The 25,500-nt window shown below is 42.2% G+C and overlaps 2 protein-coding genes across 3 annotated transcripts in view; both read left to right on the forward strand.

Annotated features, from left to right (window-relative positions):
* kat6a (K(lysine) acetyltransferase 6A) overlaps positions 1–16,450 on the forward strand; it is a 41,175-nt gene extending 24,725 nt beyond the window's left edge. Inside the window, exons 10-17 of one of the 2 annotated variants that reach the window (XM_058070047.2) lie at positions 262–403; positions 1,938–2,099; positions 3,422–3,515; positions 4,945–5,176; positions 8,059–8,251; positions 8,337–9,044; positions 10,886–11,144; positions 11,227–16,450. In XM_058070047.2, coding sequence (XP_057926030.2) covers positions 262–403; positions 1,938–2,099; positions 3,422–3,515; positions 4,945–5,176; positions 8,059–8,251; positions 8,337–9,044; positions 10,886–11,144; positions 11,227–14,576 — 5,140 coding nt within the window. In that variant the 3' untranslated portion in view covers positions 14,577–16,450. Of the gene's footprint in view, positions 1–261; positions 404–1,937; positions 2,100–3,421; positions 3,516–4,944; positions 5,177–8,058; positions 8,252–8,336; positions 9,045–10,882; positions 11,145–11,226 lie in introns of both variants that reach the window. The other variant, XM_058070046.2, reaches the window with a different exon arrangement.
* A 1,012-nt stretch (positions 16,451–17,462) lies between these two features.
* On the forward strand, positions 17,463–24,660 carry ap3m2 (adaptor related protein complex 3 subunit mu 2). The gene is made up of 9 exons (XM_058070055.2): positions 17,463–17,621; positions 20,944–21,228; positions 21,318–21,489; positions 21,621–21,758; positions 21,832–21,917; positions 22,616–22,749; positions 22,839–23,046; positions 23,145–23,289; positions 23,551–24,660. Exons 2-9 carry the CDS (start codon positions 20,956–20,958, stop codon positions 23,649–23,651), a joined length of 1,257 nt encoding a protein of 418 aa, XP_057926038.1. The 5' UTR covers positions 17,463–17,621; positions 20,944–20,955; the 3' UTR covers positions 23,652–24,660.
* Positions 24,661–25,500: the final 840 nt, after the last annotated feature.

Below are 25,500 nucleotides of genomic sequence, written 5' to 3' on the forward strand. Positions count from 1 at the left end.
ATAGCAGTAGCAGATACTGTGTGTAGTAAAAACAAATAAACAAACCATATACTGTATAAGGCGCTCCGGAGTACAAGTCACAGGACCAGCCAAACCATGAAAAAAAACTGACTTATGATCTGGAATATACAGTATTTGTTTTTTTCCCCCAGCAGTTATAAGTACTACAGACATCCTTATCGCTACTTATTCTAATGCATGATTACGTGGACGTTTCTGGGGTCCCTTTTAACTGTATTCTACCTTGCATTTTATTTCTAGATTACCCAAACTCTACTTGTGTGAGTTCTGCTTGCGGTACATGAAGAGCCGCAGCATCCTCTACCAACACATGAAGAAGTGCAACTGGTTCCATCCTCCCGCTAATGAGATTTACAGGAAAGAAGATGTCTCTGTGTTTGAGGTAAACTTGAACAGAAAGATTACATAGAAATTCACAAACAATGGGCATTCAACTATATTCATTTAATACATTCATAATTCATTCATTGATTGTTTTCATATTAAATTTAACATGGGATAGGAGGCTTCTGATTTCATGCCGGTGTGTTATTGAGCAGAATAACGCAGCATGGAAGGAGGTCTGCACGGTTGTAGCTGAAATACATATTGATGACATGATGACTCAATTGCTTTAAGATGCATTTAATCAACAGTTTCCAAATTCGGTCAATTCTTAATCGATTTATTATGGCTATCTGTAATCAGCATCGTAAAGGATGACGGACGACCTTGCTATAGAAAGACACACCACTATCATCGCTATTAGGTGTCTCTACTTCTTTGCCCCCCTCACCCCCCTCTCTACCTTGCTTAAGGTAATTAATCAACAAATAGCCAGCAGCTAACGCTTGACATGAGTCAATTTAATTTTTTTTTTTTTTTTTAGGAAATCCATTTGATATAATTTGCACCCAGACAAAGGCATTAATGCAACATACAATATCATGGCTGCTTACATACACAACTTATTAAATCAAAAATCTCTTTAGCACCACTAAGCACCACACAAATAATGTCAGTAATGCACTCCACCTTTTCTCTTCTAAATATATTTGTTCTCTCATTTTGACATGAAATGATATGATTATATTTGAGTGGATAACACTGCAAGCCACATGGACCACGGCTTTGTTTCTCAGTTCATTCATAACAGTGTGCTAGAACACTGTTTTTCAACCTTTTTTGAACCACGGCACATTTTTTTTAATATTGGCAAAATTTGGCGGCACACCACTAACCACTAGGGCTGGGTTAAATGATTATTTTTGTAAAAAAACTTGTTTTTCGAAGCATTGAGTAATCTCGCGATTCATTTTAAATCAGATTTGATTTGATTATTTCGCCATAATTTGACCTACTATATAGCAATTAATGCTAGTGTATCTCCATGAATAAAACACAAATTTCTTCTTAATATATTTGTATTAATAAATTCAAAAATGAATTGTATTGAACAATACAACAAAGTGCACAATGGAATCCTATAATACATTTTAACATTCTTTCAATAAATAAAACTATCTATAAACTATCTATCTATAACTATGAACAACGAGGTTAATCATTGCAAACAAGGAAAGAAAAAAAAAAGTTGAAAACGTACGGTGTCTTCTCCACCACTCTAGCAGCTCCCGAGTGCTGGTGCATCGCGGTAGTGCTTTTACGGTACGCTATCCCCATTTGCATCCATCTGCACATGTCACAGACCAACGTATTGTTACCTTGAAGTGGAAAGTACTCCCATACTTTTGACATCCTATTGCAAGATATTTTCTTTTCCTCCTGCTACTTGATGCCGCGGCGGCAGCCGCCATTTTTTGATTCTGATTTGACGTGCAGTTCTTGCGTCGATGACGTCGACGTGTCATCCCAGCCCCAGACCTCGCAATCCCTCAGTCACTAATGTTTGTTTTCTTATTATTTTTTTTTGAAAGGTCGATGGCAACGTGAGCACAATTTACTGCCAGAATCTGTGCCTGCTGGCCAAGCTGTTTCTCGACCACAAGACCCTCTACTACGATGTGGAGCCCTTCCTGTTCTATGTGCTCACCCAGAACGACAGCAAAGGTTGCCACCTTGTTGGCTACTTTTCCAAGGTAGAACTTTTTTGAAAGTCCACACCACTATTTTGATTTTCATTTGCACCTACTGGGTTTTAAATTATAAAAATGATGACCGGCTGACATGGCTTTTCATTACTGCCTTGAAAATACTGATAGTGTATTACAGCAGTGTAGTCCATCAACAGTGACTCATCCCCGACTTCATCCCATGAGCCATGAAGTTCTGGTCAGATTTTGGTGATGAGGAACTTGCATCCGGTTACTTGGAGGGCCACCAGCATTTGGCTTCTGAATTAGATAGCAACACCACTGAGGAAAAAATACAAATGGCTGATATTAGTAGAAGAGAACACAGCAGTCCACATGCTGTGTTCTCCGGAGTCACCTAGAGAGCACCATCAATGATGACTTCATGCTTTCCTCATCCTTGATGTCCGCGCAGCTCCATGGGGACAAAAGACGTTATTTTCACACCTACGCCCCCTCAAGCGACCGCTTTCATGCGGAAAATATCCGCTCCACACACCTCCACGATTTTCTAACTGCGCGGATGGAGACACATATTTAAAAAGTGCAGAAATACCAACATTTATGAGGCAGCCTATACTCTGACGCATTTCTCCTTGCAAGGGTGCAAGTCCCTGCGGTGGGAAGAATGACGAGCTGTGATTGCAGCACGATTCAAAGGACGAGTGCACCACCTTTGCTTCCTTTTTCTGTCACAACAGCAAATAAATAAAAGACAATTTCTCATTTCTATGATCAAGCGATCCATTCATTTTGACACGTTTTAATAGCAACAGCATTTAAACATACACGCTGTTACTAATAGCATGGCAGTATTTACCTGGATTCTACCACAGCGACTAACTAAATGCATCAATTTATTTATTTATGATGCATTTGATTTGCGCATTTACAAAAGCTTTGTCATTTTAGTTGAGGCATACAACACTGGCTAGATAAGAGTATAAAATATGAAATCTGAATAATACAAATACACAAATTGAGGAAAATTAAATGCCTGTTTCCCTTATTTATGGCAAAATTGCCAAGCCCTAATAGAAACAATTTCTATAAAGTGTAATTTGCACACATTCTGTACAGTCAGGCTGTCAATACTGGTAAATCTTTGTACAAATATACGGAATACTGTATTTAATACAGTATATACAGTTACAGAATACAGTTATTAGTTGCTGGTGTATGCCAGCACTCAGCCAAACCAAAGCAGTTAGTGAGTTGATGCATCACCTTTAACACTCAGCTGGCCTTTCCCAAATATGAGGCCATTATTATTATTATTATTATTATTATTATTGTAACGATAAAATGTCTTTCCCTCCCCTTTTTAGGAGAAGCACTGCCAACAGAAGTACAATGTATCATGCATCATGATTCTTCCACAGTACCAGCGAAGGGGCTATGGGCGCTTTCTCATTGATTTCAGTAAGTCTCAACTTTGTTACACACAAATACAGTATTATGAATACTGTGATACTAATAATGTATATATCTATTTATGGACCAATTTAGCAATTATGAGCACTGGAACTGACATTTAAGTGTATGCGCGTCAGCATCATCTGTTAGTCTTTCTGTGCTTCACCGGCTGGATGACAAGAGGGTTCACTCTGCATGTGTCTGTGTGCATTAGCTCTATATGAAATAAACACAGTACAGAGTGAGCATCTTCTCAGCTATTTAAGCCTCTTTGTGCTATTAGCAGGGCTACGGAGTGCTTGGTGCATAGTTCCAGTGTGGATATGCAGTGCAGGCAACCCGATAGTCGACACTCGTGGAGTAAATATTAAACAAAACGGGACACAGTGATGCGCGTTCAGCGGTGGTCTGCAGTGTTGTATTCAATCACGTTATGATTTAAAAGGATGGCTACCATTTAAACTTCATCGTGTAGCCTGTCATATCCATTATTTTACACAGCTCAAATATGACCCCAATGGATAGTTTACCAATGCACTGCATAACTGTGTGTAGGTTTTATTTAAATGTTTTTTTTCTTAACAGAGACGATCTAGTACGTATATCATGTAGTATCGCTTGGAGTGCTTTGCTGTACAGTTTTGTTTTAGAAAAAGGCTGGAAAACACATGGTTAACGCTCACATATTAGTTGGTCAATATTCTGCATTATACGTTGGTAGTGTATTGTCTGTTGATATCCACTTGTTGTGTTGCTGTGTGTTCTTTTGACACCAGGAGTAGGATTGTGTGTGATGCTTCTTGATTCGTAGCTTATATGTTAGGCCTCACACAGATACACTACATTTGAGTACCATCTAGTGGCTTAAATGCGACGTGACACAAGATTTTTGAATGATAATCGTTTAAGTCAAAATTGCACAATTATCGACCATCAAACTTTATCGCCTAGTGACACATTTTCTCATTGTTTGTTTTTGCCGCGTTACTAGCGTAAAAGTCAGAGTTACGTAGTGCGTTTGAATGCCTCTTCACATAACAGTGCAGTGAGCTCAGTACTTGATAGATGCTGCATATGGTTAGCGCTCGCATAGTAGTTGGTCAATATTCTGCATTATACGTTGATAGTGTATTGTCTGATATCCACCTATTGTGTTGCTGTGTGTGTGTGTTGTTCTTTTGACACCAGGAGTAGGATTGTGTGTGATGTTGCTTCCTGATTCGTAGCTAATATGTTATGCCTCATACAGGCACACTACATTTGCGTACCATCTAGTGGCTCAAATGCGACGTGACACAATGATAACATGATACAAAGATCTTTGAATGATAATCGTTAAAATTGGCACAATTATCGACCATCAAACTTTATCGCCTAGTGACACATTTTCTCATTCTGTTTGTTTTTGCCGTAATTTTTCACCATCTCATTGCAGGCTACCTGCTATCGAAGCGTGAAGGCCAGCCCGGATCACCAGAAAAGCCTCTGTCAGACCTCGGTAGATTGTCTTACATGGCTTATTGGCGCAGCGAGGTCCTGGAGTGCCTCCATAGGGTCCATGACCGGCAGATCACCATCAGACAGCTCAGCAAACTGACAGGGATCTGCCCGCAGGATATCACCACAACCCTACACAGCCTCAACATGCTTGAACAGCGAGGAGACAGGTCAGCGCATAACACACCCATCCATCCATCCATAACATATACTTTACATACAGAAAGTCACTATGTGCACATTATAATACGGTCTAACTAGACCATTTCATGTTGCTGCACGCATTATGATAATGAGGTTTACGATGCTACATAGCATATGACATAGCTTGACTGATTTTTCCGTATAAATGATTCCTTTGGTTGTGAAATTTTATGTTGACAGAAGTGGTCAACCATGTATTTCCACTTCAGTTTAAGTGGGGACTTTTTGGTAATAAGACCACGGTGGAGTGGGACTTAATATACTGGTCGACAGGCTGGTTGTCAACATAAGCGGGTTCCATTGAAAGACGAGTGTTTCCCACGGGACTGCTGTCTATTTCTGGCACTGGTTTCTTTGCTGATTTGCATAATTGACCATGACACACATGCAAGTAGTTTTTGTGAACACAGTGGGAAACAAAAAGGCAGCAAATGCATGAAAAGCAAAATAAATATGTTTAGAAATACAAATTAACTATTTTCCTGTTTTCCTTTTTTGTGTATTTTTTTTTATTTCACGTCAAAAGCAAAACTGAGCAGGCAGTGAGTGTTCATAGATATAGACTACTGTTAGTCTCCAAAGTGTCTGATAAGACCACTGATCCCTCTTGTAACGTTGTCTTATTCTCTCTAGAATGTGAAACCAATATATAAACCCACAGATTCATTACACAGAGTGAAGCTTTTCGAAAATTTTTTGATGGTTGTCACGATAAGACCACTGATCCCTCTTGCAACGTTGTCTTATTCTCTGTCAGTTATGATGCCATTTACCATACAGTGTTGGAACAACAAACTACATTCACTGAAGGTCCCATTATAATGTGTTGTGTAAGGGCGAATATGTGGCCCCAAATCAAATTGTGGTGGTCCAAATTTCTATGTGGCGGGCCGCCACAAATAAATTTATATTCAGGTGCAAAAATTTGAATATCATGAACAAGTGTTTTTTTGTCACTCGTTTTAGAATGTGAAACCAATATATAAACCCACCGATTCATTACACAGAGTGAAGCTTTTCGAACATTTATTTCTTGAAATTTTGATGGGTGTCACAATAAGGCCACTGATCCCTCTTGCAACGTCGTCTTATTCTCTGTCAGTTATGATGCCATTTATCATACAGTGTTGGAACATCAAACTACATTCACTGAAGGTCCCATTATAATGTGTTGTGTAAGGGCGAATATGTGGCCCCAAATCAAATTGTGGTGGTGCAAATTTCTATGTGGCGGGCCATCACAAATGAATTAATATACAGGTGCAAAAATTTGAATATCATGAACAAGTATTTTTTGTCACTCGTTTTAGAATGTGAAACCAATATATAAACCCACAGATTCATTACACAGAGTGAAGCTTTTCGAACATTTATTTCTTGAAATTTTGATGGGTGTCGCGATAAGACCACTGATCCCTCTTGCAACGTTGTCTTATTCTCTGGCAGTTATGATGCCATTTACCATACAGTGTTGTAACAACAAGCTACATTCACTGATGGTCCCATTATAATGTGTTGTGTAAGGGCGAATATGCGGCCACCAATCAAATTGTGGTGGTGCAAATTTTTTTGTGGTGAGCCGCCACAAATAAATTAATATACAGATGCAAAAAATTTTAATATCATGAAAGTCTTTTTTTTTGTCACTCATTTTAGAATGTGGAACCAATATATAAACCCACAGATTCATTACACAGAGTGAAGCTTTTTGAATATTTATTTCTTGAAATTTTGATGGTTGCCGCTGACAGATAATGAAAATTAAATGCAATGTCTGAGAATATTGTGAAAAACTTAAATATTAGAAAGCACCCTAATCAACTAATTAACTCAAAACACTTGCAAAGGTATCTTGAGCTTTCAAATGGTCTCTCAGTCTTGGGGAAGACTGCTGATTGACACCCATTGACACCCTCCACAAGGAGGGAAAGCCACAAGAGGTCATTGCTAAAGATGCTGCTTGTTCAGAGTGCCGTATCCGAGCATATTAATAGAAAGTTGAGTAGAAGTACAAAGTGGGACGAGGTGCACCAGCAAAAGTGATATGACCGCAGTTTTCAGAGGATTGTCAAGCAACATCCATTCAAGAATTTGGTGGAGCTTCACACGGAGTGGACTGAAGCTGGACTCGGCTCTGTGACGACCTGGGCCACAAATATCGCATTCCTCATGTCAATTTTGCATTTGGAAATCAAATGGAGAGGCATATAAGTCCAGTGTCAAGTTTCCACAGTCTGTGATGATTTGGGGCGCCATATCATCTGTTGGTGTTGGCCCACTGTGTGCACAGTCAACACAGCCATCTATCAGGAAATTTTAGAGCTTTATGGAGATGCCTTTTTCATTTTGGCGGTGTGGTTCAATGAGCTTGATTAGTCAGCAAAGTCACCTGATCTGAACCCCATAGAGTCAGTTGGGTATTGTCGAAGTAAGAGATACCAGACCCAACAATGTAGATGCAATATTTCACTCTGTGTAATGAATCTGTATAATATATGGGTTTCACATTCTGAAATGAATGACAAAAAATATTGAACTTTTTCATATTATTCAAATTTTCTGAGCTGTTCCTGTAAGCAATGGGGGTCAATGTGAGGTTGTGGGTTCACTGCATGGGGACAAAAGAGTACAGAGAAGCGTGCATGGCTCAGGTGGTTTAGTGGTCATTTCCTAACCAGAAGGTTGCAAGTTCGATCATCCGTCCTCCCATGATCATGTTGAAGTATCCTTGGGCAAGGTACTGAAATGTGCTAACAGTGTCAAAGCGCTATACAAGTGAAAAAACGTTTTCATTTTAATGAATATGAACATTAATATCGTGTTAAAATGATGTTATTTCCTCTGTCAGGACGGTCCTGGTGCGACGAGAGAAACTGGTGGCGAACCACATGGCTCGTCTCAAGGCCCGACCTCGACAGCTCGAGGTTGACCCCGAGTGTCTTCGCTGGACTCCTGTCATTGTAACCAATACCGTGGTTTCTGATGTCGACGAGGACGAAGATGAGGATGACGAAGAACTAAGGGACGACGACCACAAGGAGGTAAAACACTTGTGATAGGTGGTCATCTGAAAATCTCATTCAGGATTAGGTTTTGACTTTTTGGGGGTTTTTTGTATTGAAATAGATCAAGCAAAGTCACAAGCTTCCATCAATGTCATGGCACATGCGTCAAGCCAAGAAGAGAGAAGAAGAAGAAGAAGAAGAGGAGGAGGATGAGGAGGAAGAAGAAGAAGAGGAGAGCAAGGGTTTTCTAGGGTTTCCTGTCAACCAAAGTTCTCCAGCATCGCCTTCAATCCGTTGTCCACCTGCCCCACAACCACCTCGTCCACCTCCGCCTGCAAACGGAGAACGGAGACCCCGTGGGCGCCCACCCAAAAACTGGCCTTGGGGCAAAGGGGCGAAGGATTGCCAACGAGTCGGACGCCCATCTAAGGTCCGCCCGATGGAGGAAGAGGATGACGACGATGAGAAGATAGAGGGAGGAAAAACTGGCTCAGCTGAAAGTCCGCCCTCACTTTTCTCATTGGAGAGAAAAGCCGAGTCAACAGGTTTTCGCACACTGGACATGGCCAGACACCCCACCATAACCCCCACACGAAGAGGCCGCCCTCCAAGGAAAAAGAGAGGCCCCAAGCCCAGACAGATGGAGGAACGCAGTGATGGGCTCGCGCAGCTTCCTGGTGTTTCCAGGCTCGGTGATCCTTCTCTTGTCAGGAAGAGCGGCTTCAGTGATAGCAGTGAAGAAGATGAGGAGGATGAGGAGGATGAAGATGAGAGCAGGGCATGCTCTCCACCGATTCTCACAAAGCCTGCTATGGGCCTTAAATGCAAGGTACAAAACAAAATATAACAGTACTTTGGTTTTTGTTACAATTTGCAACTTTGCTAGCGTAAAAGTCAGAGTTACGTAGTGCGTTTGAATGCCTCATCACATAACAGTGCAGGGAGTGCAATACTTGATAGATGCTGCTCGGACAGGAAGACAGGAGACTGAGTTACACACAAAGAATTTAAAGGGGAACTGCATCATTCACAATCCTTATGTGAAACATGAACATATATTTATTTCACTTTTATTTTCACTTTGCATTTTAACACGAGAAAACAAGTTAATTTGAGCTATATTACAACACTGTAATTGGGATACACCTATTTCGACTATGAAGTCATGTAAAAAAAAAAAATGTTTGATATACACACTGTTATTACGCATTAACACTGATAACATTTAATAGTTGCAATATCTTACCGTATTTTGACGATTTAAAACTATACCGAAACTTATTTTCTATGTGTACTGATACACATACTTATTCTCGTTCTGTCAACAATGTCCGCTTTCATTTTTGATGGCTGTGTCTTCCAGCACAAGACATGTGCTCCAGTCCTCAGGTAAAAAAAAAACAAAACATGCTGACGGAAAACGAGCATCTCGTTGAGTCTTTGTCACGGAAATTGAGAGTTGGTATCCACGTTTCCATCTGTGAACGATGCTGCAGCATCTCATGAGATTAGCGGTCAGCGAATTGTTTAGTTAGTTTCTATTGATGCGCCAAGGAAAGACGTTTTGGTAGTGTTTTAAATCATCAAAGTACGACAAGATGTGGCAACTATTAGATGTTATCATTTTGTTTATTTGATCATTTTTGGGGGGGCGGCACGGCGGTCTAATGGTTAGCGCGCAGACCTCGCAGCTAGGAGAGGAGGGTTCAATTCCTCCTTCCTCTGTGGAGCTTGCATGTTGTCCCCGTGCATGCGTGGTTTTTCATGCACTTGTATATATCTATGTATCAGTAGGGCTGCACGGTAGTAAAGTGATTAGCGGGTAGACCTTGCAGCTAGGAGACCCGGGTTCAATTCCACCCTCGCCCATCTCTGTGTGGAGTTTGCATGTTCTCTGTGGGTTTTCTCCGGGTACTCCGTTTTTCTCCCACATTCCAAAAACATGCTATTAATTGGCGACTCCAAATTGTCCATAGGTATGAATGTGAGTGTGAATGGTTGTTTGTCTATATGTGCCCTGTGATTGGCTGGCCACCAGTCCAGTCCTCTCGTCCAAAGACAGCTGGGATAGGCTCCAGCACCCTTCGCGACCCTTGTGAGGAAAAGCGGTAGAAAATGAAGTGTGAGTGATCATTTTTGGCCTGCATCTAAAATCTCTGATATTGGTACTCCGATACAAGCGGTTGAGTCCTGATTCCGATGCAAAATGTTACAAAACTTATGTCCCATCGTGGCACAGAACCGGGATAGTTAAATATGACCGAACTCATTGCAGAATTAAATGGAAAGTTCCGCTGGACAACAAGGAAGTCATTAGCTATACCAGAAAAGATGACTAGACCCTGTTGGTGACTTAGTAAAGTCAGGTTTACAATGCTTAATTGAGCACATTGAAACTCGTTATATTAGGCCCAGTTGACTCTAAATTGTGTTTATAACTATACCCCAAATGCTTAAACAAGTAAATGGGTCCATTTTACTCATACCTACTGTGACATTGGTATCGGCTAATATTTGCGGCTGCAATATTGGATTCGGATTGAAAGTGAATAGCTTTTATCGGGACGCCACTAGTTATTATTGGATCGGAACATTTAGAATAATGGACTATAAATAAATCAAGCACTCTATTGACTTCAATTCAATTTCCCTTTCTGTTTTGCCCAGAAGCCATTGAGAAAGCGTCGTTTTCGTCAGCGCAGCCACCCTCACAGCAGCGTGGTGACCGAGACCATTTCTGAGACCACGGAGGTTCTGGATGAGCCCTTTGTAGATTCCGACTCGGAGAGGCCCATGCCGAGGCTTGAGGAGGAGACGCCGCTGGGTCACCCACTGCGCCGCTACCCTCCAGCCCGCTCCGCACTTAGGTTGTCAGACCCAGCTCCCAAAAGGGGCAGACACTGCAACCTCTCAGATTCAGAGGAAGATGGTAGGTTCAAGGACATTGAGTTTTAAAGTTAAATGTATTACATGGTTATCTTTGTTGCTTTATATATTTTTTTTCTTTTCAGATCTTGCTGCTATGCTGAATCCCATGGCTGAATTGCCGTCAGGCCCGTCTGCAAACGTAGTTGCCAATCCTGAGGCCCCAGTCAAGAAGAAGAAGGGCTGGCCTAAGGGAAAAAGTCGTAAACCACTTCACTGGAAGAAACGGGGACCTGGAAGGCCGCCTGGAAGTGGAGCCAACCAGCGAGCGGCTGCAGTAAGCCTAGCAAGCGGTGCAACGCCACCGCCCAAAATCAAGATGAAGCCCGGTCGCAAGCCTCGGAGCTGGTATCTGCAGCGAGCCCAAGAGGAAGCAGACAGGCAGGAGAAGGAGAGACAAAAACTGCTAGAGGAGCAGCTGGACAAAAATGCCCCGCTGCTTTCAATAGATAGAAACAACAAACGAGTTTCCAGATTCGCCTCTGATAACAAAGAAAAGTACTCCGACGACGAGGACTATCTCCCTATGCCCGTGGAGCCAAAGGTCCCTAAAAGGAGAGGGAGACCACCTAAGAATCCCGCCCTCCGTCAACCACCGCCACCTGCACCAAAGCCACATCAAACCTCTGAACCCGAGGAAGCAGAAGAAGAAGACGAAGAGGAGGACGAGGTTGCGGCAGAGAGAACCTGGGAGGAGAACAAATCAAGCCGTCCGCTTTCTTGTCCTTTGTTGTCTCCTCCGTCCTCCTTATCCAACCCAGGGCCTCGGGACCAACAGTTCCGTCCTCAGGGTATGGATATTGGAGAAGGAGAAGATGATGATGATGAGGAAGAAGAACGAGAAGAAGAGGAATTTGAGAGGCAGGGAAATAGTAATCTTACAATGCCGAGGCGAGCAACAGCTACACCAGGTTCAGGAAGCCGGCGTAGTGAGGACCATGATGCAGATGATGAAGGTGACGGACACCCAGAAGAGAAGAGCAGCAGCAGTAAGAAAAGGAAAAGTCAGGAGTCGGAGGATGAGGACGAAGATGAAGACGAGGAGGAGGATCCTGCTTCCCATGCGAGCTCACCTCCAGTCAAAGAAGAACCAGAAGGCGGAGAGGCTTTTTTAGACATGGAGAACAGCGTGGCCCGGGACTATGTCAGCAAGCAGGAGGAGGACGAAGAGGAGGAGGAGGAACAGCCTGAAGAGCAGTTGCAGGCGTCAAAGTGTCGCCCCCCCTCCGGTGACCCACAGCAGGACGACAGGGAGCGTAGAGAGCAGGAGGAGTCTGCTGTGGCTGCCGCCGCCGTGGAGACTGTCACGGCCATGTCTGTTCCCTCGGAACCCATGGAGCTCCAGCCTTTGCAAACGGAGGACAAAGATGTCGCGCTGTTGATCGAACCCCAACAAACACACCCCCACGCCCACTCTCATCAGCACCCGGACTTCAAAGAAGAGCTGGGTCACCATCACTCACATCACCCCCATCACCACTCCAATGAACTAGACCTGGAGACGGTCCAGGCCGTCCAGTCTCTGACGCAAGGGGAAGCCCAGGATGAAGAGACCGAGCCTCATCACGGGGCTTACCAGGACTGTGAAGAGACACTTGCGGCCTGTCGGACTCTACAGAGTTACAGCCACACCGGGGACGCCGAGGAAGAAGCCCTTGCATTAGTCGAGGAGTGTGGCGCCTCACAACACAGCAGCCCAATGCCCAATCCCACAATGGCTTCCCTTCCCAGTCAGTCTGTGCGTTCGGTGAACAGTCCAGGATTGCCGTCCACCATCATGGACACAACACCAACTGGGCAGAGAGGAGGAACTCCTGGCCCCACGGCACCAGGTGCAAATTCTGGTGGAAGTGGAAGTGGGTACACACAAATCACTCCGGAACATCCGAGTTCTTTGTCCGCACCCTCTCAACAGAACATGGAGACCTCTCCAATGATGGACGTCCCCTCTGTGTCGGACCACTCGCAGCAAGTGGTGGACAGCGGCTTCAGTGACCTGGGCAGCATCGAGAGCACTACAGAGAACTATGACAACCCCAGTAGCTATGACTCCACCATGGGTGGAGGAGGCAATGGGACAGGGAATGGGGGCAACGGAGGGGGAATGTCAGTCCCAGGAGCTTCCTCCGCTTCCTCTTCTGCTGCCTCTTCTTCCAGCTCGGCCACCCCGTCGTCCTCCTCTCAGTCCAACAGCTGCTCCTTCGTTCCAGCTCCCAGCTTAGCATCTTCCACGGGAAATGGAGGATCTCAGCATGGACTGGGAAGCTGTAGCCTCATCCAGCAAAGCGGATCTGGTGCCAACAGCGCCCCCGGAACCAGTAACGGCACTCCCGTCCCCCAAGCTCCACCTCGTCCTCACCCATCCAGCACACCCGGCTGTGGGATTAAATCTCCACAGAGCTGCGGCGTCATCGAGAGGCCTCCGAGCACCAGTCAGCAACAGCAGCAGTCGTCCCAAAAAAAGGTGCCACAGCAGCCTCCTCAGCAGCAGCAAGCCCCCAACTCCCAGCCCCCATCCTCCGCCCCACCTCCACAGCAGCAGCAGCCTCTTTCCCAGTGTAGCATGGGTAACGGCTTTGGCTCCACTCCCATGATCATGGAGATCCCCGAGAGCGGAGGGGGAGGTGGCCGTACCCTGTACGAGCGTATGGGTCAGGACTTTGGCACAGGGGGCTACCCCCAACCCTCTGCAACCTTCAGCCTGGCCAAACTCCAGCAGCTCACAAACACCATCATGGATCCCCATGCCATGCCTTACTCCCACTCTGCCTCCGTCACCTCCTACGCCACCAGTGTTTCACTCTCTAATCCCGGGCTTGCCCCCTCTGCCCACACACCCATCCCCCAGGGCCAGCCCACAATGACCCCGCCCCCTAACCTCAGCTCTGGCTCCATGAACCTGGGCTCCCTGCAGCTGCAATGCAACATGCCCACCACCAACATCAGCCTCGGCCCCCCGCCGCACACGCAGCGACTGCAGGGCCAAATGGCGACCGTCAAAGGCCATATCTCCATCCGCTCCAAAGCCACTCAGCAACTGGCGCCCGCCACGCACCAGCAGCAGCTCTACGGGCGCAGCTCGGGGGCCGTAGCCATGCAGGGCACACCCCGCACCTTGGCTGTTCAACGCGGCATGATGCCAAATCTCATGCCCACGCCGGCGGCATACAATTCCATGAACATGACTCCGCTCAACGCCATGTCAGCCGGCTACCGAATGCCCCAACCGATGATGAACAGCGGTTACCACGGTAACCCGCCTTACATGAATCAGCCAGCTCAGTATCCCATGCAAATGCAAATGGGAATGATGGGAGGGCAGGGTTACCCCCAGCAGCCTATGCAGCCAAATCACCATGGCAACATGATGTACACGGGCCCCTCTCATCACAGCTACGCTGGCGTCCCAAAGCAGTCGCCGTATATGAGCAGATGAACAGCCGAAAAATGAAAAAGACAACACGGGGGGGGGGCCAAGGCTTATACTCGCTGTACTTTTAGATGTGCATCACTCTTCTTCACACTCTCCGGTGCTCTGGAAGGCACCAGGAAGGAGCTGAATTGCAACAGAGACTGTTTTTCTGTGTATTCATAGTGGTAGTTTCTCATAGGAGAGACAGGGTGTGTACATGGACCAGGTCAGGCTTACATAGTCCCGAATCTCTACTTTTCCTCTTGATGTGCAGGGGGAGAAAAGAGGATGTGGCGAGGAATATACATACACAGAAAAGGACAATTTGTCGGACTGCAAATGATAAACAGTTATCTGGTTATTTTCATCCATGCACACAATCTTTCGACATAGGAAGCCTTACCATAAAAAAAAAAAAAGAAAAAAAGACGCTTGAACAGTAGGTGCATTCTTGTTTTGTTAAAACATGTTGAACTTTATTTTTGTTGTTTTGGAAAAAAAAATCCTTGTGCAGTCAGGCCTCATATGCTTTAGTCTTTATATACGTGGCATTCTGAAACGAGTGGCGCACACACCCTCGGGGGTCTCCGACACCTGACCCCCACCCCCGTCTCCGCAGCCAGACCGTCATACGGTCCAAGTGAAGGAGCAGGGGCCTCCTGTGTGTGTGTGTAGAGGTGTTCAGCCATGTTTTTCTGTCTTCCTGGATGGATGGCATCATACCAAAAACACTGCAGCGACACAGAGGAAAGGAACCGTTTTACCGTATTTTAATCCATGCGTAAATACAATAGCATTATGTTGCAGATTTCTACCGATGTAAATATTCTGATACCTCCCATTATCAAGCAGCACACACACACACACACACATACACATGTACTGGCTAGCTCTTGCCTAGGAATGTACAACCTTCCGCTTTCTACTTCTCCACACTCCACTGACAGTCTTTGTACAATGTCTTCTTCTTTGGCAATTAAAAATAACACGGTGAGATTTTTCCATTTTAGCCGCTTCAAGGAAAACGCGGTTTACAAATTAGCCAATTCCCCACAAAGTGTTGATGACCCAAAGAGGTCGAGGTTGTCCGCTTATGAATCGTGTATTCTGTTAAGCCTGTATTTTTTTATATATATATATATATTTTATTGTCTCTCAACTTACTGTCTTTGCTAGAGATACTGCGGTTAGACAGCCTTTGTAAAAGGTGCACCTAAAAGGCCTGGTGTAGTGCATGGCTTAACTCACACAGAGGCACACTCGTACGAAAAGCAGGGTCAGAGCTTTGTTGGTTGTGGCGTTCGAATGCCGTAAGGTGGAACGGTTCACCTTGTTGCTCCGTGTACCAGTATTCAACGTCAAGAGAGGAGTTTTTTTTTTTTTTTTTTTGTTTTGTTGTTGTTGTTTTCTTATACACCTGACATTGCATACTTTATTTGTGTCTATTGTTCTGTTCTGAACTTTTTCTTTCTGAATTTTATCAGAGTGGGCAGCTTTCTATTGCGACACAAGCTGACTCTTTTTGACTTTAGAAAACCTGTTGTAGAGAACATGTTTTTTCTATAATATAAAAAGGAAATTCTGACATTGATATTGGTACTGTCATTTTTTCCCCCATTTTTGTTTCAGGAAAAAAAAACATTTTTAGCTCACATCTTGGGTAATAATTACTAAGAAATTCAAAATATAAAAAAAAAAAATTCTGCTCACTTTTAGTGACTTTAAGATGCCTTTAACCTCTCCATTCCATCTCATCTCTAGAGTTTTTCTATCTTTGTGTAGTATATTAATGCTATTTTAAACAAAAGGACTACAAATATCTAAAGGTCACTTGGCATTTTTTTTACTTGTGTGTGTATAGGATGACTTCCTTACATTAAAGAGGCATGTACAAATAAGCTCCGTATATTTCTGTCTGTTTATATCGCTTCCCTTTTTGTATCCTTTGGAATTGTACATGTTACGTTGTATGCTAAGAGAGAGTGCAAAAATAAATAGAGGAGTGTTTGGCTGAGTGCAGTGCTGTGCTGTGCTCAGCGCCCTCAACTCTCTTCTCTTGTCTCTGTATGTATTTCCATTTATTCGTCCCCTCTTTCTTAGCAAGTACTTTCAAAGAACTCTGTACATTTTAACATAAAATGAAAATAAATTATGTTGAGCCATTCACGTTTCTCTTGACGTTTTTAAGGTCATGCATTTTCTAATTCTATGCTTTAAAACTCCAGTGACGTTCCATCCCTGCTAGTCACATGTTGGATAAAGAAAGTCATACACAAATGAAATAAAGTTGCCTGACATGGGCCGATACACATTTTGATTACTTCAATATGTGTATTGTCAGATGTCCAGTTGAAAAATTACATTTTTGTAATTTTGACAGTTTAAAAATGCCCCAAATTAGTATATTTTGTTTTTTAATTATTAAAAAAATCAACCTATACCCATATTGTGCTAAAAATGAATAAGGCCGTGTTTGAATTCGCAGTGTGCATCCTACTTAGTAGTAGCCTACCAAGGTCTTCCTCACACTTCCTGGTTGTGTCACGTGTTCTCGTGTTTACTCCGACGTCCTAGCGTTTTTAAAGGCTGAACGAGGCGCGCAAAGAATGTTGGGATATGATGGACCACAGAGGTTGTTTTAAATGCAGACTTCTTCTCAATGAAGGGATTTGTCGGCCGCATTTTGAGGAGCCTTCGCGCAACAAGATGACGTCATGCAGCCTACAAATGCGCACTTTAAGGATGCAAACAGCCCAAATCTAACACCAGAAACAAAATGTCAGACCTGCTTTCTTTTGAACCAATCATGAAGCATATCTACTGAGATTTGCCACAGCAGTGGCCTCCTCGTCCAATCAAGACTAAGCCTCAGCGGAACTACTTTCTTATTCTTGGCCAATGAATGCATTGAAAAGGCGGGATTTAAATTTTTCTGGGCTTGTTATTGGTTGTTTTTTTTCCTTCGCTCCCTGGCACCAGAAGCTGATCCACCAAACGGAAGCGACGACAGTGTCATATTTCAATGAGAAAATTGTGAAATTCGAGACCGAGACGTAGAAATTGTCCCAGGTAAGTGCTTTATGACTCTATAAAGTCTTCTCTGCTTAAGTCGAATTGCCAATAAATAATTGTTTAACTCTATTTTCATTCGCGTTGTGGTTTATGGTTCTCCCCCTCTTGTCATGAGACACTCAGGAGGAGGAGGACTGATGAATATTATTGTCGATTGAGATGGAGGCCTGCAAAATGTCGCACCGTTATTGCGTGTTTACATTTGACAGAATGGTTAGCTTCATTTAGTCAACAATAACTCTAATATCAGTCGGCGGCATCTTGTGTTTTAGTTTCCGTTCGGGCTCATTTGCTATTCCACAGTAGCTCGGCAATGACTTGTGCCTTGGATCTGGGGGTGGGAGTAAGAATTAAGTTCAACTTTAAGCATTTCAACCTCATGTACTGGAGATGTAGTAAAAGATAAAAGGCATATTGTATATTAAATGACATTAATATCTATCTGCAGACAAAATTTCATCAAAATTGAATGTGTTTTTTTTTGTCCGGAAATACTACATGTCACGTGTACATTGTGTTTAGTATGGGGTCTAAAGGAATACACAGCGTGCTGCTGTACTGCAGTATATGGGCAAAAACATGAAAATTATGACACTTGATTTTCTTCCCTGGACTTTTTGTTTAGAAAAAAAAATGTAAATGGATACTATGTATGACTTTTGAAACATATTTTCACTTACCTGCCAGTCTCATGTGAAATGCCGTTGACAGATGAAAATATTTTACTCTTGCCGGGAATTACCAACTCCAACCACTTCCTTGAGACCTGTAATATTTGTTATCATTGTCACTTTTTATGTAAATCGAGGGAGCAAAAGCAATATCGGCCCAAGCAAAAACGGCCATCGGCTAAGGGTGATGGGAAAAAATTGGTATCGGCATCGGCCCGAAAAAAACATATTGGTCGATAGACATGATGACCCATTATAGAACTGTACGCCACCGCACATGGTTTCAAAACGAGAATAACCTCCTAATATTGTGAGGAAAAATAATTACATTTTAGGAATACATTCATTTTTAAAAGTTATCATAACATGAGAAACAAATAATTGTAATGTTTGGAAAATTAGGTAGGAGTAAAACGTGAAAATATTACAGGAATAAACTAGGACTGGGCGATATATCGATATTTTCAAAAATATCAATATTTCTTTTAAGCACAATATCAAAAAAAAGCATAACGTTCATATCGATATAGACTGGATTTTATGTGGAGGTCTCATGTTTCAAGATGGCGTCCCCCGAGTGGTAGCTATTGAAGGCAGGTCTGTGTCTCCTGCGGCGTTTTAAGTCTTTAATAGTGCTTTATTTATTAATTCCTTATTGTTTTTGCACCATAGCGACCCCTTAAGCAGGTTTGCAGCTATTGATGTTTATCTTATTATGAATGTAGCTTGCCACTAGCGCCATTGTTGACACTCGTGAGCAGCTTTTAGCTTTGAGCACGCGACGGATACACGACGACAAATGAGCGGACATCCCCACGGATATATGGAGGCGCACAGCGGGAGTGAACAGCGAAAAAGACTGTATAAAGGTTTCTGTATAAAGACTGCATCAACCATGTTTAGTGTCTGTCGTCATGGGGAACGTACTTGAGATGCATTGTTTTTCTTGAAATATATATATATATAACTTCTTCACATTTAAAAAAAAATATCAAATTGGACCTTGCATGATTTAATTTTTTTTAGTATGTGGCACTCGGTGGAAAAAGTTTGGACACCCCTGCATTATATAATCAATTCCCAAACACTGAGCAATAACATGAGTAGAGTAGCCATGACGTTAGAGCAATCTAAATGGAGGCTTTATTGGTGCGGTGACCTTCCAGTTATGTCATGATGTCATTACAGCGGGATTTATGTCATCGTGAGCTCATCTATGATTATTACCAAGTGGAAAAAGTCAAGTGAGAAATTGATAATTTTGGTATTTCACTCATTTTGTAATGCAGTAAACGATGACATAGTGCAACATAGATTGGCTTTAGCATCTTTCATGCACAAAATGTAACAACGTGGCCTCGCATCCTTCATTCCTGTTTGAAGAATTGGAAAAAGTTTGGCCCTAAATATGGAATACTCAACAACTGTATCCTGTGTTGTTGGGGTGAAAGCTTTGTGAGTCCTTCAGAGCACAAACTGCCTTTATCCATAAAGAATGTCATGTGATAAGTAGGGAGTATGCAAATCTTGCAACAGCAGAAAGCCCAGTTAGGAAAATTGAGTTCTTTACTCTGTGTTCTATTTGGGAAATTATATTCACAATGTGTCAAATGCACAATTCAAACGTTAAGAGACATTGTTTTGATGAAGAAGGGATGTATTATAGCTATTTTTGACAGCACTGTCACATGTAGTGCAACTGACACAACCCCATGACTCGCTCTACATCAGTGATTTCCGACCAGTGTGCCATGACATATGGAGAAAACCTGCACTTTGTATATTTGTAAATATATATATTTCTTAAATATTTACCTATTGACAATGACAATTGTCAAATTGTCATTTGAACATGCATCAGATTACAATTGAGTGCATCCCATAATCAGTCCCCAGTTCCACATGTCCAAAAGGAGTAGGAAGAAGCAAAGCTTATTAAATCCTACTCCTCCATCTGGTACTTTTACAATCAGAAACTGTTACATTTGTTCACTTCCTGCTTTTTATTTTTATTTTTATTTTTATTTTTATTTTTATTTTTATTTTTATTTTTATTTTTATTCATTTATTAATTTATTAATTTATTTTTATTTTTATTAATTTATTTTTATTTTTATTAATTTATTTTAATATATTAGTAATAGTATAGTAACATATTATAGTAATGTAATTGCTGTATTTAATAGTAAAACATATGCATATTAAACAAATGGGACATATTTGTACCATAAATTAAGAATAGTCCAGCATAAAATGGCTAAATGAACTATAAACAAATATTAGGCATTCAGAAGACTCATTGAAAGACATGTTGTGATAGATAGTATTCTCCACTGGCCACTAGGTGTCAGCAATGTTCCATTAATGAGACAACAGCCTTTGCAGAAAGTACTAAAGGAACAACAAGAATACTAACAAGTGTGAGTCTGTATTATGTCTTATTTATGTATATATGTCTTATTATGTCGATTATGTATATTTGGTAATACAAGTGTAACGGTCACCATAGGGGTATTATTTCATGTTTACAGCTGTACTTACAGGTAGAGGGTTATAAACAAGTTTTCTACGTACTAATTATGAAACTATTTAAACTTTGTAGTTTGGCCCCCTTGCTCACTGTTACTTGTCCCACATTGTATTTGTAGCCCCCAGCCAAGATGATCCACAGCCTGTTCCTGGTCAACGCCTCAGGAGACATTTTTCTGGAAAAACACTGGAAGAGCGTGGTCAGCCGCTCCGTGTGCGACTATTTCTTTGAAGCCCAGGAGCGTGCCACTGAACCGGAGAACGTCCCGCCTGTCATCCCCACGCCGCACCACTACCTCATCAATGTTCTCAGACATCGCATCTACTTTGTGGCCGTTATCCAGAGCGAGGTGCCGCCACTCTTTGTCATTGAGTTTCTGCACAGAGTCGTCGACACATTCCAGGTTCAACCTTTTGTCTTATTGCATCATTCTTCCGTGTGTATTGTGTGGTTGATGAATTGCTGTCTTACCATGTACTTATATGTGAACAGGACTATTTTGGCGTATGCACAGAGGCCGCCATTAAAGACAATGTGGTTGTGGTCTATGAACTACTGGAGGAGATGCTGGACAACGGATTCCCTCTGGCCACCGAGTCCAACATCCTCAAAGAGCTAATCAAACCCCCCACCATCCTCCGCACGATGGTCAACACCATCACAGGTATCCCGTTTTATCCTCTCCACGACATGTTCCTGCAACCCCTCACCTTGTTGTAATTAGTATAACGTTTATCAACATTTATTATTATTATTTATTATCACAATAACAATAATAATTTACTTTCTTTACAGGCAGCACGAATGTAGGTGAACAGCTCCCTACTGGTCAGCTGTCAGTGGTGCCATGGCGACGCACCGGAGTCAAGTACACCAACAATGAAGCTTACTTTGACGTGGTGGAGGAGATTGACGCGATCATTGATAAGTCGGGTATGCAATGAGGCCGCCCACACATCTACAGTCTGTAGCCCATATATCTCATCCAATTCATAATTTCCCTCAGGTTCCACCATAACTGCAGAAATCCAGGGAGTAATTGATGCCTGTGTCAAACTGACTGGCATGCCTGACCTGACATTGTCATTTATGGTAAGTTTATAATTTATTTATTATTAAAATATTATATAATATATAATTTAATATTAAAATAAAAATAATTATTATAATATTTAATAAGATTATAAAAATATTTTCTAAATATTATATGTTATTATTATATTATATTATAAATAATTTATAAATAATTATTATAATATTATAAAAATTATTTTATATGCTCAGAAAGGAAGATTTCAACAAAAACTAATTATATAATAATAAAATATATAAGCATATAAATAGGCTGCACGGCGGTCGAGTGATTAGCGCGTAGACCTCACAGTTAGGAGACCAGGGTTCAATTCCATCCTCGGCCATCTCTGTGTGGAGTTTGCATGTTCTCCTCCCACATTCCAAAAACATGCTAGGTTAATTGGCGACTCCAAATTGTCCATAGGTATGAATGTGAGTGTGAATGGTTGTTTGTCTATATGTGCCCTGTGATTGGCTGGCGACCAGTCTAGGGTGTACCCCATCTCTTGCCCAAAGACAGCTGGGATAGGCTCCAGCACCCCCGCGACCCTCGTGAGGAAAAAGTGGTAGAAAATGAATGAATGAATGATAGTGAGATACTGCAAGAAATAATTTTCAATGAGTTTGTAGTATTACTATCCCCAATAAGAAAATGGTAAATAGCATTTTGGAGACTAATAAAAACATAACAAGTACACTTCCGCCCTCCATGTCAGAACCCTCGACTGCTGGATGACGTCAGCTTCCACCCGTGCGTCCGATTCAAGCGCTGGGAAGCTGAGCGGATCCTCTCCTTTATCCCTCCCGATGGAAACTTCCGTCTACTGTCTTATCATGTCAGCTCTCAGAAGTCAGTATCATACATGTCATAACTTTAAAGAAACGTCATCAGTTTGATATATAGACTCAGACCACATCCACATGTCTTCCCTCTTTTAGCCTGGTGGCCATTCCAGTGTACGTCAAACACAACATTACTTTCAGAGAAGGAAGCTCCCAGGGCCGTTTTGACTTGACGCTGGGCCCCAAGCAGACCATGGGCAAGGCTGTGGAGTCGGTACTGGTCAGCAGTCAGCTCCCCCGGGGTGTCCTCAATGCCAACCTTAATCCCTCCCAAGGAACATACACCTTTGACCCGGTCACAAAGGTATTAAACTAGAACACACAGTGTTTATTACACAACGACATGGGATATTTAATATATACTATTGTCTGTTATTAAATGTTGTGTTTTGTTTTGGTTAGTTATTGAGTTGGGATGTAGGCAAGATCAACCCACAGAAGCTTCCCAGTCTGAAAGGCACCATGAGTCTTCAGGCGGGAGCCTCCAAACCTGATGAGAACCCCACAATTAACATTCAATTCAAGATCCAACAGATGGCCATCTCAGGTACACACACATGCACCTCTTCACTAATATTGTATATTCCATCTTTGTGGAATGAATAATTATTCACAGCAGACCTGACTCTCACTCTGGCAGCAGTGTCACACATCACCCAGTAGATGGCGCCAAAGACATAACATGTTTATCACGTGTGATTTGCAGCATTATTACACTTCATGTTAGACACACAACCAAATTTGGCATCTTGTGTACATTTCTACCAAATATGAATCAGTGAATGAAAGTGTTTCTGTTCTTTACCAGGGCTGAAGGTAAATCGTCTGGACATGTACGGTGAGAAATACAAACCCTTCAAAGGCATCAAGTACATGACTAAAGCTGGGAAGTTCCAGGTCCGAACATGAAAAGACAGCAGTTCCGCCCAAAACGGACCAAACCTCCATGAGACTGACTGCGGATGTGATGCATTGGATTCATACATTTTCTGTTTACACACGTCAACATGTATTTCCGCATTTGTAGCAGTAACAAAATGACCAACTTACTGCTAATGTATTCCTACTAACTGAATATTTATTGATTACATTTAGGGTAAACTGGCGGTGCTGGTCTGGTGCTGTTTACATATAGAAAAAAAAAATATCCTTGATTGAAATGATTATGGTCAACTTTGTTGCACACAAATTATTAACGTAATTAATTAAAATTATTAACATTTTTGAGGGTCGCGGGGGTGCTGGAGTCTATCCCAGCTGTCTTCGGCCGAGAGGCGGGGTACACCCTGGACTGGTCACCAGCCAATCACAGGGCACTTATAGTCAAACAACCATTCACACTCACATTCATACGTATGGACAATTTGGAGTCGCTAATTAATCTAGCATGTTTTTGGAATGTGGGAGGAAACCGGAGTACCCGGAAAAAACCCACGCATGCACGGGGAGAACATTGAAACTCCACACAGAGATGCCTGAGGGTGCAATTGAACCCTGGTCTTCTAGCTGCGAGGCCTGCGCGCTAACCACTAAACCACCGTGCAGCCTACCTATGTGTGTTTAAAAAATATATATATATTTCAGTGCAAATTACATTGGTGTGGTGTTACTGATGCTGTATGGACCATTTTTATTCCTTATTTATTATTTTGAATCCCTGCTTCTCCACTTTCTGCATACTTTTACCTGTAAATTGACCAAAAACAGGAATATAACCCACTGTTGTACTCGTATTACAGTACTGAAAGAAGCTAATGTTAGTTACAGGCACTTTCAGCAGTGGTGTTATGGACCACTACTGAAAAAGAAAAATACATTTCATGTGTGTGTGTGTGTGTGTGTGTGTCAGCATCCTGCAGCCAGGTGTTATAAATGTGTCCAAATAAAGATTTGATGTGTTGAGTATCATAATTAGTTGGTTGTCATGCTTCTTGTTATAAGCTTTTTAAATTTTTTGCAACTGTGTTAACTATTCTATAATGTTTTTCAGGTGTTTGATCACACATAGTAGTCGGCACTGCTCATTTTCCACAGCATCCTGGAAGTACATTATTCCATTCAGCAACATTGCTTCTATTTCCTATACAATGACTCATCAGAGGACCGGCAGGTAATCTATGATTTAGCTAATAATGCTGTTTGGTTTTTTTAAGATAGATATTTATTGTGTGATGTCCCCTATATTTAGTGTAGTAAAATTGTACTTTTGGAATGACCTTATGTTGACCACTCCGTGACTTTGGCCCACTTCCTTCCTCATGTGGCAGGCAGGCAGGCAGGCAGGCAGGCAGGCAGGCAGGCAGGCTCCACCCATCATTTAGTGATGACTTAAACCCTCCAAAACATGACCTCTTCACTCTCTCTCAGTGTTCCTTTACTGACTGGAACTTATCTCTCCCTTGGTGTGGACCATTTGAAACTTTTGCACTAGCTTTTTTGTGTGCTGGATTTTCTATATATATTTTAATTTTAATGAAGATGCAGTACTAATTTTGCGACCGATGCCCTCTTGCCACATGTTAAGGACGTATTGAAGGAAAGTGAACTTTCTACCCAGTCGTTTACCAGGTAAATGCTATTTTTTTATTATTTATTGTAAAAAAAAAAACAAAAAAAAGAAAATATGTGCGTATGTTATTTAATGCCTAAGTCCATATCATGTTCCAAATAAGCCTTTAATGGTTTATAGTGTGTGTTTTTATAAAGGTGCTAGCAAGAAAACGTACCATTGACTTAGTATAACGTGGCATTATACCGG

This window comes from Doryrhamphus excisus, linkage group LG3 (assembly GCF_037039965.1).
Source record: "Doryrhamphus excisus strain RoL-2023G ecotype Guam linkage group LG3, RoL_Dexc_Guam_v1.1, whole genome shotgun sequence".
In the NCBI taxonomy this organism is placed as follows: domain Eukaryota; kingdom Metazoa; phylum Chordata; class Actinopteri; order Syngnathiformes; family Syngnathidae; genus Doryrhamphus; species Doryrhamphus excisus.